The 15,622-nt window shown below is 51.9% G+C and overlaps 1 protein-coding gene and 1 pseudogene across 2 annotated transcripts in view; one reads left to right on the plus strand and one right to left on the minus strand.

Annotated features, from left to right (window-relative positions):
- Nucleotides 1-10,518, plus strand: part of EHMT1 (euchromatic histone-lysine N-methyltransferase 1) — a 73,830-nt gene extending 63,312 nt beyond the window's left edge. Inside the window, exons 18-26 of the mRNA XM_006900619.1 lie at nucleotides 2,301-2,455; nucleotides 3,353-3,520; nucleotides 3,668-3,812; nucleotides 4,770-4,847; nucleotides 5,300-5,415; nucleotides 6,803-6,889; nucleotides 7,437-7,515; nucleotides 8,781-8,956; nucleotides 10,338-10,518. Coding sequence (XP_006900681.1) covers nucleotides 2,301-2,455; nucleotides 3,353-3,520; nucleotides 3,668-3,812; nucleotides 4,770-4,847; nucleotides 5,300-5,415; nucleotides 6,803-6,889; nucleotides 7,437-7,515; nucleotides 8,781-8,956; nucleotides 10,338-10,518 — 1,185 coding nt within the window. The remainder of the gene's footprint in view (nucleotides 1-2,300; nucleotides 2,456-3,352; nucleotides 3,521-3,667; nucleotides 3,813-4,769; nucleotides 4,848-5,299; nucleotides 5,416-6,802; nucleotides 6,890-7,436; nucleotides 7,516-8,780; nucleotides 8,957-10,337) is intronic.
- Nucleotides 10,519-10,626: 108 nt separating this feature from the next.
- The window catches only part of LOC102863884, a 16,713-nt pseudogene continuing 11,717 nt past the window's right edge, over nucleotides 10,627-15,622 (minus strand). The window contains exons 2-3 of the transcript XR_439011.1: nucleotides 12,657-12,711; nucleotides 10,627-10,828 (exon numbers count right to left, since the gene is read on the minus strand). The product of XR_439011.1 is annotated as a glutamine synthetase-like (transcript). The remainder of the gene's footprint in view (nucleotides 10,829-12,656; nucleotides 12,712-15,622) is intronic.

Below are 15,622 nucleotides of genomic sequence, written 5' to 3' on the forward strand. Positions count from 1 at the left end.
TAGGAGTCAGTTCTCACTTGATAGTACAACAACCATAATACTACTACTCCTTTGTTATTGTTGTTGCCATTTTCTTGTTATATTTCTTCCATCCTTGCCTTTTTAGCATATGGATGAGTTTGGTCAGTCTGGTACTTTTTATCTTAACTGGTGCATTTAATCCACTCACATCCAGTGTGGTTATTGAGAAGTTAGGTTTTATTGCTGTTACTTTGTTTGGATTCTTTTTTTACATTGTTGCTGGGTGTTTTGATCCATACACTTTTCTCTGCTGAAGGGTTTCTTTTAGTATTTCTTGGAACATTGGTCTTGTTTTCACAAACTCTTGTTCGTTCATGCTTTCTGAGACTGTCCCAACCTCTCCAGGATAGTTGACAGACCTTTTTGCTGAATACAAGATCATGGTTGGCAGTTATTTCTTTCAGAGTTTTGTATATACCATTCTGTTGTCTTCTTGCACACATGGTTTCTCCTGAGAAAGCGTAATCTTATTTGCTGTCCTTTATCCTACCTCCTTTCAGCATTCTCTCCTTGTCTTTGATTTTGAAGAATTTGACTATGATATGCCTTCATGGTTTTCATTTGGGGTCTGTGGGATGTGTATTTTTCCTCATTTTTCATGATACTGAGAAAGTTTCCTTCTTGTAATCCCTCTCCAGTTTTCTTGATATCTTTCCCCCCCTTCATCCTGTTCTGGAATACATCTGTTGTTCCTCTTGACACTATCTCACATAATTATTAGGCTCCCCTTTTTCCTTCCTTTTTGGCTTTTTGCTCCAGCAGACTAGTGCTGAGAGCGCTGTCTCTTGTTTTGCTTATGATGTGTTCCATCACTTCAGTTCTGCTCGTTTGTCCCTCCAGCATGTTGACATCTTTCTGTTCTGGGTTGCAGTTCTTCTTTTTCTGTAGTTTCTAATATTTCATTAGTTTAATCTTTTCTTCCATGGATTTCTTTTCATTGTTCTCGAGTTTTGCTTGTAGGTTCCTTCAGTTGTTCAAATTGTTTTCCACCCTATGAGGACATCCTTAATCATCATTCTTCTGAATTCCATCTTAGAGCATCCTAGCATCCTTTCCTCCCTGTCTTGGTCACTTTTTTGGATGACGTCTTGTATTGGTTTTTTTTTGTGGGATTTGACATTGGTTGTCTGCTGCCTTCAGGACATAGTGGTTTCTTCTGGCATGTCTGTGTGGGATATCTGTGTAATTACCTGCTGCAGATCATTGGTGCTGGTTGTCATCTAATGCTGGACAGGTGAGGTGTGTACTGAACCTTGCTCTGGTGGAATACGTGGGCACTCTAGTCCAGTGTGGTGTGGAATCTGCAGTGAGGGTAGTGTGGGAGCAGGCTCACTAAAGGTGCTGGTAACCTGTTGCTTTTTCCTTCTGCTACTAGGCAGAAGGGAGAGGCTTCACATCTCTGCTTTCTAGGTCATTGAATTTCTGAAGCCCTGACAATACGGATCAGGGGCTCCATGTGAAATGGAGTCTTTCTTCTGGTCAGTAATTCCCTGTGTTATTATGCCTTTGGCTTCTCTAGCGGGAAGGGGCCGCACTACCAACCCAGAATCAGGTACCCGAGTCAGCCAGCCCCTCAGTGGAGAGACATAGCCCATCTGCCCCTGTGGGACCCAAACCCCTAAGAGTCCACCACAGGTCCAGCCTGAAGTCACAGCACTGTGCCTTTAAATTTTTTTGTCTCTGGTCTGAGGTGGGTGCCACTTAAACCTGTTGTGCTAGGTGAAAGGTGTGGTCAGCTCTGAGGGTCCTGGCTGTCAGGCAGTGACTATGGCCTAGGCTTTTGCACCACCCTTGCAACCTGTGCCTGTGCCTGTGTGTCTTGGGTTGCTACACTGCAGGGGTCCCAGGTGAAATCCTGAATGTAACTTTTGCTTTAGAGACCTGTATGCAGATCGTCACCACTCATGCCAGCGAGGGCCCTTTCCTCCCAGTTTGACGATGGCTTTGGCCTGCTTGCTGTGAGAAAGGGTTTGTGCCGAGGAATCCAGAGTCATTTGTCCTCCCCATTTGGCCAGTTGTCCATGGCAGTAAGGAGATGGGTTACCTTTACTGGGCAGCAGTGGCCAGCCCACTCTTCCATGGGTCTTATGAAGCACAAGTCCAAAGTCTCTGCAGTAGCGGCCACAGCGGTGGCAGGGATCCTGCTGATCACCTTTGAAGGCATCTTGTGGATGTGGCTTTGGCCACAGCGTCCCCAGGTGTCCTGGCCAGCAGCGCTCAGTAGTGGTCTCGAGTGCATGTTGGCCTGGCTGCTGGTGCTCATGTCTTGCTCTGTCTAGGAGGAGAACATCTGCTTGCACTGGGCAGCGTTTTCGGGCTGCGTGGACATCGCAGAGATCCTGCTCGCTGCCAAGTGTGATCTGCACGCTGTCAACATCCATGGGGACTCACCACTGCACATCGCTGCCCGGGAGAACCGCTACGACTGTGTTGTGTACGTGAGGCCTCTGTGCCAGCCAGTTGTGATCCCTGGGCAATGGATAGCTCTCTGCCTCCAGTGGGGCAAGACCCTAGGTATCCAGTGTAGTTCCTCGGTCATTGGACACTGAAAGTCATCTTTTCATTTTTTGTTCAGAGAAGTCACTGTGACAAGCACCAAATACCATGTTTAATCTGGGAGTGAGCCTCAGAGCCCTCCTGCCCAGAGGGCATAATGGTGACCAGGCCTGTGGAGTCGAGTCTGTTTCTGGGCTGGCTGGTGCACCCAGCTCCAGAGCTCTTTAGACATCAGGACCCTGATCTACCATGGTGTCAGTGCCACCTGCTGCCTCCTCCTTGTCCGTGATCCGTACCACCTGACGGGCTTTGGTTTGGTGTTTATTCTGCTGCTAGGAAGTCAGATAGCTAGGGCTGTTGGTCCTGATGAGAGGCCGGGACAGGATCAGTCTTCTTCCTCACTGCACACAACTTCCTGCTGCTCTAAACCAGGTACCTGGCTGGATGCCCAGAGCTACACCCACTTTCCCTTTGAGAGACAACCTATGAGCCTGGACCCAGTGGCCTCCGCTTGTGAAGGCAGCTGGGCTTAGTGTAACTTGGAAGTTTAGATTTATCCTTTGAGGGCAAATGTGAGTGAAAAACTCAAGAAACACCCAATAGCTTCTCTAGTTACTTGCAGCCTTTCTGCTAAGAAAATGAAGAGAAAGCTTGGTGTAAATGTGAGAGAAGAGAAAGGAGGCGGGTTAAGCCCTGTATTCTGAGTAAGGGCTTAGAGGGCTGCTTGTTTCAGAGTGATGGGTGTGGTGTGTTCTCCTTATTTACCGATCACACTCGTTTCATTAATCTTGTCATATTTTTAAACACATCTTCTTGGCCTATGTTTTCTTTTCAGCCTCTTCCTTTCTCGGCATTCTGATGTCACTTTGAAGAACAAGGAAGGTGAAACGCCCCTGCAGTGCGCTAGCCTGAACTCACAGGTGTGGACGGCCCTCCAGATGAGCAAGGCTCAGCGAGACTCAGCCCCAGACCAGCCTGCCCCAATGGAGCGGACAGTGAGCAGGTGAGCAAGCCAGGTTGGAAGCACCTGCATGCTGAAGCTGCTGTGTGCCTGCCAGTAGGTGTGTGGTGACTCCCTCATGCATTCCGGCTCCCTGCTGCTTTGGAGAAATCCTTTAATGGCCAAAGATGTGTTTTCCCATCCGTGTAGAGACATCGCACGGGGCTATGAGCGCATCCCCATTCCCTGCGTCAATGCAGTGGACAGCGAGCCTTGCCCCAGCAACTACAAGTACGTGTCTCAGAACTGTGTGACATCTCCCATGAACATCGACAGGAACATCACTCACCTGCAGGTCAGGGGCGCGGGAAGGTGGGAAGGAGCGGTGGGTTAGCCAGAGAAGGGCACAGCTCCGAGTGCTGCATGCTCTGGGACACCCAGCTTGTGAGGGCCTTTCTAAGAGACTCATTCTCCCAATTTTAGTTGAGAGCCAGGCCATCAGGGACAGATAAGAAACATTCTAGAGCAAAATTTAAGTACTTCAGTAGTACCACCCTGGGCTCTGGTTTCCCTCAGGAAAGTGCCCTTCCCCTTGCACCCCAGCATTGCCGAGCTCCCATGGAAGTTAGACTGGAGGGCACCCCACTTGACTGTGCTGTCTGTGCTTCTGCACAGGTTAGGAGCTGGAAAGGGCTTTTTTTTTTCCCCCTTAGGTTTTTGGCTGAAATGACCCATGTTTTACCACTTGTCCGGGGGTTGCTTATAGGCAACTTCTCTCTCATCATATGACCTGTGAGCTCAGAGCTAAAGTTAGGATTCCAGTGATCCAACCCCTTCAGTCATCACAGGAGAAAAATCTCATCTCCTTTCAGAGGAGGGAGCCCCCTGCTTTCATAACTGGGCCCCTTCCTCCCTCCCTCTGACAGCACACACTGCTCTCTGTCCTACCCCTGACATGACTGGGCTCTGTCATCTTGACTGCTGACATGTGACTGGGTCCCCTTTGCCCCTTGATGTGGCTGAGTCCTGACTCCTCCTGACACTCCACACCCTGACAGTTCATTTTTAGTAGTGACCTTGATTTCAGACTGGACTCTTTAGCTCTTCTCTGGAATGTTTGCAGTATCTCTGCACCTTCTAGCCCTTTCTCCTGAGAAACTGCACCCTCCTTGGGTACCTTGGGTGGAGTCTGAGTAGGTGGCATTTGTGAGAAGGTGGAGTCTGGGATGGTGAGATAGGCAGGTCGATAGGGGAGTGTGAGGTGCACATGAGACTGGTTACCACAAGCTGTACCTCCCTCTCTCCTCCTCAGTACTGTGTGTGTATTGACGACTGCTCCTCCAGCAACTGCATGTGTGGCCAGCTCAGCATGCGCTGCTGGTATGATAAGGTAAGCTGGGACCAGCGTCCATGTGTGGGGAGGTGATCTGATGGGGCTTGAACCAGAGTCCTCTCTGATCGGGGATCTCCTAAGCTGTTGGAGCAGGGAACTGGGTCCCTCTGACTTTGCTAAAGAGTCTAGATGGTAGTGAAGGGCTAGTGGTCTCAGCGGACACCAAAAGAAGAGGACTGGCGTCTAATGAGCCCTAGTGGGCTGTGGGGACATGGAGTGAGGGATCTGAATGGCTGAGTGGGGACAGTCAGTGGGTCCTCAGCCTATGGCTAGCATCTCAGTGGGCATCAATTGGACTGGAGGCTTTCTCGCCCTGCAGTGCCTCCCTGACCTGCCCCCTGTGGGCTCCTTGAGCCTCAGTCCACAGTGGTGCTGTTCTCGGACCAGAACTCTCTTGATGTGAATGAGGCTCTGCTGGGTCCTGTGGCTTAGGAGTTGTCTCTCCCCAGGACGGCCGCCTGCTGCCAGAGTTCAACATGGCAGAGCCGCCTTTGATCTTCGAGTGCAACCACGCCTGCGCCTGCTGGAGGAACTGCCGCAACAGGGTGGTGCAGAATGGACTCAGGTGAGGCCTGCCATGCTGGTGGACGGTCCTCGGCCCCCACCACTGCCCACTGCACTGTGAGTGTATAGTGCATGGGCCCCCTAACACTACCCACCATGCTGTAAGTGGCTGGTGCTTGGCTGCCAACTCTGCTGGTCTCCTTGGCAGATGGTACATGACCCCTCACAACACTGTGAGTGGACAGTGCCTGGTCCCCCAACTCTGCTGTCTGTTTCATGGACAGTGTTTCCCCTCCCCATCTCTGCTGGCCCCTCGGTGTATGTTGCACAGACCTCCATCTTTGCTGGCCCCTCAACCTGGGCCTTGTATCTTAAGCTTCAGAGCTCGGATTCCCAGATTCACATGAAGTTTAGTGAAGGAGGACAGTGAGACACTACGCTTTCAGAGTTGCAGACTGATTTCAAGTTTCCAGAAACGTGTTTCACAGGGACCTCTCATGTGTCTGAGTTTATGCACCAAGCAGCCATCCGCTGGCCTGCCTTATTGGAGTTCTCTTTTAGTTCACAAAAACTCCTCTGTTATCTCTGTTCTTCATGTCCTCAACAGCATTGCATAGGTTTTGGGAGACCCACCTTTCTTGTGAAGGCAGAGCTCGTGGCACTCCCAGCACCCTAGCCCAGGAGTCAGCCACGACTTTTTCCCATCAAGTTCTGAGGTCTGAGTTTGGGGATGGGAGTTGTACAAGATATAAATTAGCTAACGCACTAACTTCATAATTTTGAGCCTTATCTCAGTGTTGGTAGGCAGAGAACAGGAAGCTCGTGCTCAGCCTACCCTTTGTCTTCCATGAGAGGCAAATGAGATGGCCCGTGTCCCTGTGCTCAGCCCCTGGGCTGCACACGCGGCCGGACTAACGCGAGCAGCACACTCTGCTGCTTCCAGAGCCAGGTCCTGCTCAAAGCTCATCTCCCAAGCAGCGCTCTTAGGTGTGCTGGGAGCCTGGAATTCGAGCACCTGTCCCCTGAGGGCTCTGCCAAGAGCAGTTTGCAAGTGTTAGAGACTCTGTCTGTAGTTCTGTCATTATCTCTTTGTCCTTCTAGCCCTCGCTGCAAGGAGCTCACTGGCTTCTACCTGCCTGTTCTGTGCTGAACACAGATAAAACTCGCTTGTGTTCACAGTGCTCTTCTTGTTCTTAGGAGTTGTCCTTGGCCTTGTAAATCCATGCCTGCCATGGTCTGGTTGCCACTATGAACACTTGTACATGAGCAGGCATCCTAGCTCTGAAGTGGTTGTTTACCTAAAAAATGATTGGAGACACTGAGTCCCAGTCTCCTGTCACTCGGGGTGATGGTGAGATTGCTAGACTTTGTGGAGCGGAGCAGACCCTGTAGGGCCCCAGGCGCAGATCTGCAGACCTCTTAGCTGCTTACCCACTCTCTCTTTCCAGGGCAAGATTGCAACTCTACCGGACCCAGAACATGGGCTGGGGTGTGCGGGCCCTGCAGGACATTCCGCTGGGCACCTTCGTCTGCGAGTACGTGAGTCCTAGCCCTTAAATGGGCAGTCTCTGGGAGCAGTCAGATGGCCTGGGGGCTTCTGGGGCACAGGTACAGAACCCTTGCCTCCAGGCAATATCTGTTCTGCGTGGATGGTCCAGGCTTCCACCTGCCTATAGGCACCTCCAGAGCACCTGGAACTAGGACTCGAGCCTGTGACCTAGGACCCGTGCTCACACCATACAACCACCAAAGCCACTCCACAGCTCCAGAAGGGCCTGAAGGCTCAGGCCCTCTACTGACAGGATTGTGCATCAGATGTGGTCATCTGGTGGGCCCTGCTCATATGCCCTCTGAGTCTGACTGTCCTGTCTCAACTTAGTTGTCATCCCCAGTGGGGGGAGAGGCCCTTCCCAACAGTCGTTTCTATCACTGCGCACTTTGCTTCTGGAAACAGACGTGCATCCACAGACAGCGTTTCTGAATGCTTTGTGGTGGCATGTGTCTGCGTTTCAGCTGCCTTCAGTTGCTTACTGACTGCTCCGGGCAGAGCAGGCGGCTGCCTCACAGGATCGCTCTCCACAGGTACGTCGGGGAGCTCATCTCTGACTCAGAGGCTGACGTCCGGGAAGAGGATTCTTACCTCTTTGACCTTGACAACAAGGTAGGTGCTCTTGGCTTGGGGCATGAGTGCTGACGTGCTCACCTGAGGCCAGAGACCAAGCCTGAGGCTGCCTGCCCCTGAACTCTCTGGGCCTTGGTTGTGGCTGAATGGAGATGACTTCTGATTCTTCTTGGTCCTTTTCTCACTGGTCTGGGTCCAGACAGCACGCAACTTAACCCTTGTCCGTGTACTAAGCATACTAGGCTACTTGAAAAGTACTGGATTATTTTGAAGTACCGTTTAAGCCCATGTTCTGGTGAGTTAGGCCTGCGGAGGGTAGGTGGCGGGTTGTGTTGGTGAGGACTAACATTACCACCAGAAGAAGGAACACGTTGATTCCCAGGTCAGGATGATGAGAAGACACTAACTGGCTTGGGCTGTGTCATCAGGAAAACACGTGTCTGCTAGAGGCCTGCTCAGGTGCGGGCAGTCGCATGAGCTGCGTTGACACGGCTGCCACAGTGAGCTCTGTCAGCACCAGTGGGCACAGAGGTGGCGCAGGGCCAGGCAGCCTTGCCTGTGCCTCAACCACGGAAGTGGACAGGAGGCTGTGTGTGGCTCGATGGCAGCTCGCTTCTCTGGAAATGTGTGTGGAAGACAAGTCTGGTTTCCAGTGGGCATCTGCGGTGGAGGCGTGCCCGCAGCAGGGACACGACATTGGACTTTGCACTGGGGTGATGAGGACAAAGCCTGCTCACCTCGGAAGTCAGCCCCGAAGACACTGGGTCGCAGCTGTGCTGGCCACAGCTGCTTGTGAGGGCGTCATCGGACATGGCGATGCTTCCTGCTGGTTCATGTGGGTCACCACTCCTGTGCTCATGGCACTGCTGTCTGTCTAGGTCTCCTGGGCCAAGTCCCCACGTGCACTGACCTGGAGGACACTGTGACTGTGCTGGTGGCACTGGGGGACTGGGCGTAGGCTGTCCTCATCCTCTCTGCCTCAGGCTCTGGGACAGCAGCCCCTTGGCCAGCAGCTCTAAACAGAAGAGTGCTCCTTGAGCACCAAGGACAGGACCTATTGGTGTGGCCTCTCCTCACCTGCTGGACCCTTCGTTACACCAAGCTCAGCCTTTCGAGTACACTTGTGTTTGGAGCATCCTTGTTAGCATGACCTCCTGTGAGCAAGCTGGCCACTTTCTGGTCACGTTATTTCTGGGGGACATCTTGCAGCTGGTTCTGGGGCCAACCCCCCTGGGTGCTTCCTGACTGAGGGCTGTGGGGGGTGGCAGCCCTCGGGAAGCCATACTGAGCATACTGTCCCACAGGATGGGGAGCTGTACTGCATCGATGCGCGCTTCTATGGGAACGTCAGCCGCTTCATCAACCACCACTGCGAGCCCAACCTGGTGCCCGTGCGTGTCTTCATGTCCCACCAGGACCTGCGCTTCCCTCGCGTCGCCCTGTTCAGCACCCGCCCCATCGAGGCCGGTGAACAGCTAGGGTAGGGGTGCTGTGTGCGTGAGTGTGGGTTGTACGTGAGTGCGGAGTGTGTGTGAGTGGGCTAGGCGTGAGCGCCAGTTGTGTGTGAGCGAGGGCTGGGCGTGAGCATGGGGTGTGTGTGAGCCCCGGTTGTGTGTGAGCGCGGGGTGTGTGCGTGAGCATGGGCTCTGTGCGTGTGAGCATGGGCTCCGTTGTGTGAGCATGGGCTGGGCATGTGCGGGAGCGCGGACTGAGCGTGAGTGTGGGGTGCCTTCTGTGGGGAGTACTGGTAGCTGGGAGAGAGCTACAGGTCCGAGTACAGGTGTTCTTTGGGGAGCTCAGGCGGCTGGGAGAGGGAGCCAAATGGGTTAGAGGACAGACCTTCAGTGGGGGGCGCAGGTCAGGAGAGGATGGACTTTTTGTGGGGAGTACAGGTGGTTGGGAGAGATCTATGGGTCGAGGAGGATGGACCCTGAGGGAGAGCTGTGGCTTGGGGAGGACAGGGGGCTGGGAGGGACAGACCTGGATGGCTAGCGTCTCGAGTGGGTAGATGAGCTGGGAGCTGTGCTGGGGCTGCTGACTCTGCTGCAGGCCTCCTTTCCTGACCGGAGGGCAGCTGTGGAGCTGCTGATCACTCACAGTCAGCAGGCTCAGGCCCCGGTCCTGGTGGCCCCACCCTGTGTCCTCATGTCCCATCAGTAGGCCCATATTCACCAAGAGCCTGGACTCCCCCAGCTGGCTGACTCCATACAGTGCAGGCCACCCTTCACCTGGGAGGAGGTTGACCCACTCTGTTTCCAGATGAAGATGGACGCCTTGGCAAGGGTCCAAGACACATGCGCAGGCAAACACTCAAGCACAACATGCACAAATGTGTGCACATCTGGACACACTCAGACATACACGCTGTCTTTCTGCTCCTGAAAGACCTCCTGCCCAGTCTCCCTGCTCGTACTGGGGTCCTGAGGCACCCAGGCCCTGGTGACTGCAGCCCTCCATGTCCTTTCCAATCCCAGCCTCCACCTAGCACCAAAGGCATTTTTTAGAAAGCAGGTAGAGCCTGGTGAGTGCTTACGGAGCTGGCTGACCATGCGCAGGCCCATGGACTGGACACTAGCTCCTGCAAGCGACCCTCCATGCTGGGCAGAGCCTGGTGCCCCGGTCTGATGTTGACCCTGCCTGTCAGCATCCAGGAGTCTGCTCGGTCACCATTGCTCCTGTGGACGAGACTGAACATGGTGTCACACGTCACAGTGAGGGGATCTTTGATCAGAGGCTGACCCACCAGTTCCTGTGGGCATTACTTAGAGATGGAGGGCGGCCAGGGGCCTGGTGGAGCGTAGCTTCTCTCCCAGGCATGAGATACCATATGGACTCCCCTAAGTCCAGCTCTGTCTCCCTAGGTTTGACTATGGGGACCGCTTCTGGGACATCAAAGGCAAGCTGTTCAGTTGCCAGTGTGGCTCCCCCAAGTGCCGGCACTCATGTACGGCCCTAGCGCAACGGCAGGCCAGCACAGCCCAGGAGACTCAGGAGGACGGTCTTCCGGACACCAGCTCCTCCACGTCCGCTGAGCCCTTATGAAGGCAGGTGGGCTGGTGGGCAGCTCTACGCTCAGCGCTCTGGACACGTCAAGGACAGTAGCCGCAGTGTCTCCACCGTGCAGTCCCCGAGGAGGCTGGACACTCACAGTCAGAAATGCTCAGGGTTGAGCAGGACCTCGGCCGCCGCGGTGGTGACCTTGCCATCGCTGAGTGCAGTCTGCCGCTCCTGCTGCCTGTCACTGTCGGCAGTGCTGTCTGCGAGAAGCCTCTGTACGCTGCCAAAGCCCTTTCGCCCTGTGGCTCCTACCAGGGCCACGTGCTGGGCACTGACATCCATGTCCCAGAGAGAACTCTGGAGGAATTGTCAGTTTGCTTTTTAAGAGTTTATGGCTAGCCCCGTCTCAAGTCACTGGCTGCACTGGCTCCTGAGAAAGTGATTTGCTGGATGGAGGACTGGCTACGTGGTCCGTGTGGGCATGGACCCCTTGTCTGTCACCCGCTGTGAGGCCGTTACTGGACATTAGGACAGATGGAAACAAACACACACAGACAATGGTGCTGACCTGGTGTGGTTTCTACTCACCACGTGAAATATTAACTGTACATGAGAACAAAGTGGTTTTAGAATAAAACGCAGGAAGACTTTTTTTAAAATGTTAGTCTTGTAGTGTGAATAAATCGGCCATCACCTTTTGTGTGGTGGCCGGCAGGTCACATACTTTTTTTGGCATATATCTTTTTAAATCCTGTAAGCAGTGCCGTAACCGTGGGGTTTTGTGCGACTTCTCAGCATTCATGATGCGATCATGTTTCTTTTTTCTGTTAAGACGTTTTGACAGTTTTAAGAGCAGTCTTTTGGCTCAGACCATTTCTTGTTCTGTTTTCAATGAAATCAATAAAAAAAAAGTCCTGTAAGTGAGGTTTTTATCGTGACCTCTTGTTGAGCTGGTCTCTGCTGCCCATGCTCCCACTAGGCCGTTTGGCTGGGCCCCCATCCCTGAAAACTTGTCCTGGGGCAGAAGCATGCACACCACCCAGTAGGGTTTCGCTCACAGGTGTGTCCATGCATGTGTCTGCATGCCTGTTGGATTGTGTGCGTGTGGGTATCGTGCATGTGTACATGTGTGCAGCATTTCTCCACACACATTTCGTATTGTCTGTGACGTGTGTGTGTGTGTGTGTCATGTGGTACAAAGTGGGGTAGTCCTAGGTGAGCTCCCCTCCCTGTGGAGGACAGGTGAGCACATCCCAGGGGAGGTGAAGGGAGCCCAGGCTCCACAAGCCTGCAGGTGGGTGGATGGACAGGATGGTGGTGGAGGGGGGGTGATTATACAGACAATTTATGTGACAGTTGCCACACTGGGCAACCTGCAGAGAGCTTAAAGACTCTTTCTTCCTGAACTGAGTTCACCCTCCCCATGTTGAGCATAGGAGCCCTGTCTCCTGATCCTCCTGTGGGGTGAGTGGAGCTCCTAACAAGGTAGGGCCAGCTGTAGCCTAGAGACAGCCCCCATGGTGGCAGGTGTGGAGAGGTGCCCCATGCTGTGATGCCAAATCTAGCCATGAAGTTCTCTGACACCCTTAGGGACATTCCCCAGTCAGGACCAGCAGCACATAGCCCACATCAGAATGCCCCACGCAGGACCCTGGGAACGTTTACCCTTGGGACATCCAGGCTCCACATCAGACTGGCTGCATGTGAGACTTCACAGCAGGGCATAGCTCACACTTGTCTGTTGGCCAGGATGGCCTGGTCACTGTCACAGAAGCACAAGCATTCTTGAGAAGCAGCCTGAGGGCTCTGTTTTTAAGTCAAGAACTCATAGGATTATTTAGAACTAAATGGTGTTAAGTGATCAAATGTTCCTCATAGCGAGTATGGGAGCCCACCATTGTCAGGTGACCCCAACAAGCATTTGAGCCCATTGGGCAGATGATGGCAGGCCTATTAACAGGTAATTCCAGGTTCAGTTTATGTCCACTGCTTGGCACATCCCAGCAGAAGGTGTAGTTGGTCAGGACTCTGGTCCCACAGGGGAGCAGCACAGGTCCTCAAAAAATGCCATCCACCTCCATCTTGCTGCCCCGTCCCTTCTGTGGGTCCAAATGCATGAGGAGGCCTACTTGTAGCACCCAGGAGGATCAGAGGCTGGGTGGACCAAAGATGGCAGTGGTTACCTCTGCAGGCTAGGTTTAGCCCTGCCCTTGAGGGCAATGGCCACTCCACACTTAACTACCAAGACATTGCATGACCTTTATCTCAGGACTCAACAGTCCTCTCTGGTGACCTCGCCAGCATCCACAGGGTGCTCCTCCCACTAGACTATCAAGAGGAATGTGCAGTCTGTTTGCTGAGGACTTAGGAGTGTTCTTCCCCTGAAGAAGGGAGGGATGGGGTCATCTGTGAGGGAGAAGTCTAAGGTTAAGGGTGTAGGAGTACTGGGCTGTCTGAGGAAGACAGATGCACACAGTGCAGGGTAGATGGATATGGAGGCCGAGTAAACAAGCCCTCACCCAGGGTTTCAGATTTTTCTGAAAAAATTACCCCCAAAACCTCACCAACACAATACAGAAGAGATGGACAAGTCTTGTCCTGGGGTGAGCCCCACGGCAGGCCCCCCTTGCTGATTGCATGGACTGTAGCCACAGCTCCAGGCACATGGGCAGTTGCACCTTGGATAATGAGCCCCCACCCCCCACCCCTCTTGGCACTTAGGCACTTCTAAACATCAGCTTTCCATCTGTTTCCACTTGTGGAAGAGGCCAAAGGACATCACATACACCTTATGGGATACATTGCCAAATGCCACTGTGTCCTGTGCACGCATCCACCAGTCCGCCCTCCACTGAAGGCCTGCTTCCCACACCCAGCGCTGGGCTTAGACTACTGCTCTTGCCAATCCCACAGAAGAATGAAACTTGATGATTAGTCATTGGTAAAGCGAAACACCTCTTTTATGTTTATTACAGATTAGCCTTTTGTGTGGATTGTTGCAAAATTCTACTGTGTGGTTTATGATTGTAATTATTTATATAAGCCCTTTCTTATCGTTTTATCTTGTTAGTTAACAAATTGGCTCCCAGCACTTGGTGATGAGGCACTGCCTGGTCCTCTGCTGTCTCTGGTCTTTGACGTGCCTGACCCTTTTGTTGAGGTTATTGTAACAGTCTGTCTCATTGAGGGGCTTCTTCATTTTTTTCCTCTCTATTTTGCTGAACTTGACATCCTTTTCCAGCAATTGGTCTTTCCTGGTAAGACCCAAGTAAGCGCAATGAATTCTCCATATCCTTCTAAGCATCCCAGCTGTATTTCCCCCCAGATTCATTTGTTCATCGGTCTGATAGTGCATGGTATAGTTCATATTCTTGACCATAACCATGATTCACATGTGTCAGTTAAATTTTCATTACTCACTGCCCAACTTGCACATGCATCCAAGGTGATTGTAAAGACGGTGCCATGGATCAGGTGCATGCACCTGAGTCGCCAAAGTAGCGTATTTGTCTTTTAGAACTGTGAAGATCTTTTGCAGAACATTTGTCCAGTGCAGCAAACCAGTTGGTTGATGTCCTGCCAGCTGCTTCCTTGGGCATTGGTTGGTGATTTAAGCAGGATGCAATCAATGCGAAACCTATACTTGGACCAAGAGGCAGTTGTCAGAACAGAGCAGGGCAACACTGAATGGTTCAAAATTGGGAAGGGTGTGTGCGCCAGAGATGTGTCCTATCTCCATACCTTTTCAACCTGTATGCAGAGCAGATTATCCGAGAGGCTGGGCTCTATGAGGAGACGCGTGGCGTTAGAATTGGTGGAAGATCTATCAACAATCTGCGTTATGCAGATGACACAACCCTGCTCGCTGAAACTGAGGAGGACCTCATGCACTTACTGCAGAGGGTCAAGGACTGCAGGCTTCAGTATGGACTGAGGCTCAATGTCAAGAAGACAAAGATTCTCAGCACTGGACCAATTGGTAGCATCAGGATGGATGGCGAAGAGATTGAAAGTGTTCACAGCTTCAGTTTGCTCGGCTCCACGGTCAACACTCTTGGCACCAGCAGTCAGGAAATCAAAAAATGTATTGCGATAGGAAAGTCTGCGGTTAGGGACCCCTCTAAAGTACTCAAGAGCAACAGTGTCTCTTTGGAGACGAAGGTGCGCCTGACACAGGCTATGGTCTTTGCAATCACTTGTTATGCATCAGAGAGCTGGACAATGACTAGGGAGGACAGAAGGAGAATTGACGCCTTTGAGCTGTGGTGCTGGAGAAGAGTATTGAATGTACCATGGACTGCCAAGAAAACAAACAGATTCATCCTAGAGAGAGTTAAACCAGGATACTCCTTGGAGGCAAGGATTCTGGGGCTTCATCTGACATACTTTGGACATGTTGTGAGGAGGGACCGGTCCTTGGAGAAGGACATCATGCTTGGTAGGGTGGAGGGATGGCGCAGGAGAGGAAGGCCCTCTATGAGATGGATTGATTCAATGACTGGGGTAATCGGGATGGGTGTGTCAGAGGCAATGCGATTAGCACAGGATAGAGCAGGGTTTAGGGCTGTTGTACATAGGGTCGCTATGAGTCGCAAACGACTCGACGGCACATAACAACAACTCCACTTATCAAATGTATATTGATCTTGTAAGGACTTGACTTTTCGTCCTGTTCAAGTACCATCCATACTGAAGGGTGTCATCTTTAGTTTTGTCAGTATTTAAAATTTTCTTTGTTTTTGATGAACAAGGAGGTTAACAACTGCGTACTGCAGGTTGTTAGTGAGTCTCTTTCCAATCCTGATATGCATTCTTCTTTGTATAGCCTTGCTTCTTGGATCATCTGTCCAGCACACAGATGAAATAAGTAAGGTGAACAAAAAGGGTGCTACCACCCACCAGTTCTGAACCACGGATATCCCGTCTATTCCATTGACTTGCTATAAACTATGTACAGGTTCCACATGAGCAGCTTTGAGTTCTGAAACTCCCATTCATTTACTAATGCTAAATTTAGTACAGTAAATTTAATTTAGTAAATTTAAAATCTGTCATGTTCAACATAGTAAAAAGTATCTATGAAAACCCAAGAGCCAACATTGTTCTTAATGGAGAGAGGTTAAAGGCATTCCCTTTAAGAACAGGAACT

Source organism: Elephantulus edwardii, unplaced genomic scaffold (genome assembly GCF_000299155.1).
Source record: "Elephantulus edwardii isolate Elephantulus edwardi_28Jun2011 unplaced genomic scaffold, EleEdw1.0 scaffold00289, whole genome shotgun sequence".
Classification (NCBI taxonomy): domain Eukaryota; kingdom Metazoa; phylum Chordata; class Mammalia; order Macroscelidea; family Macroscelididae; genus Elephantulus; species Elephantulus edwardii.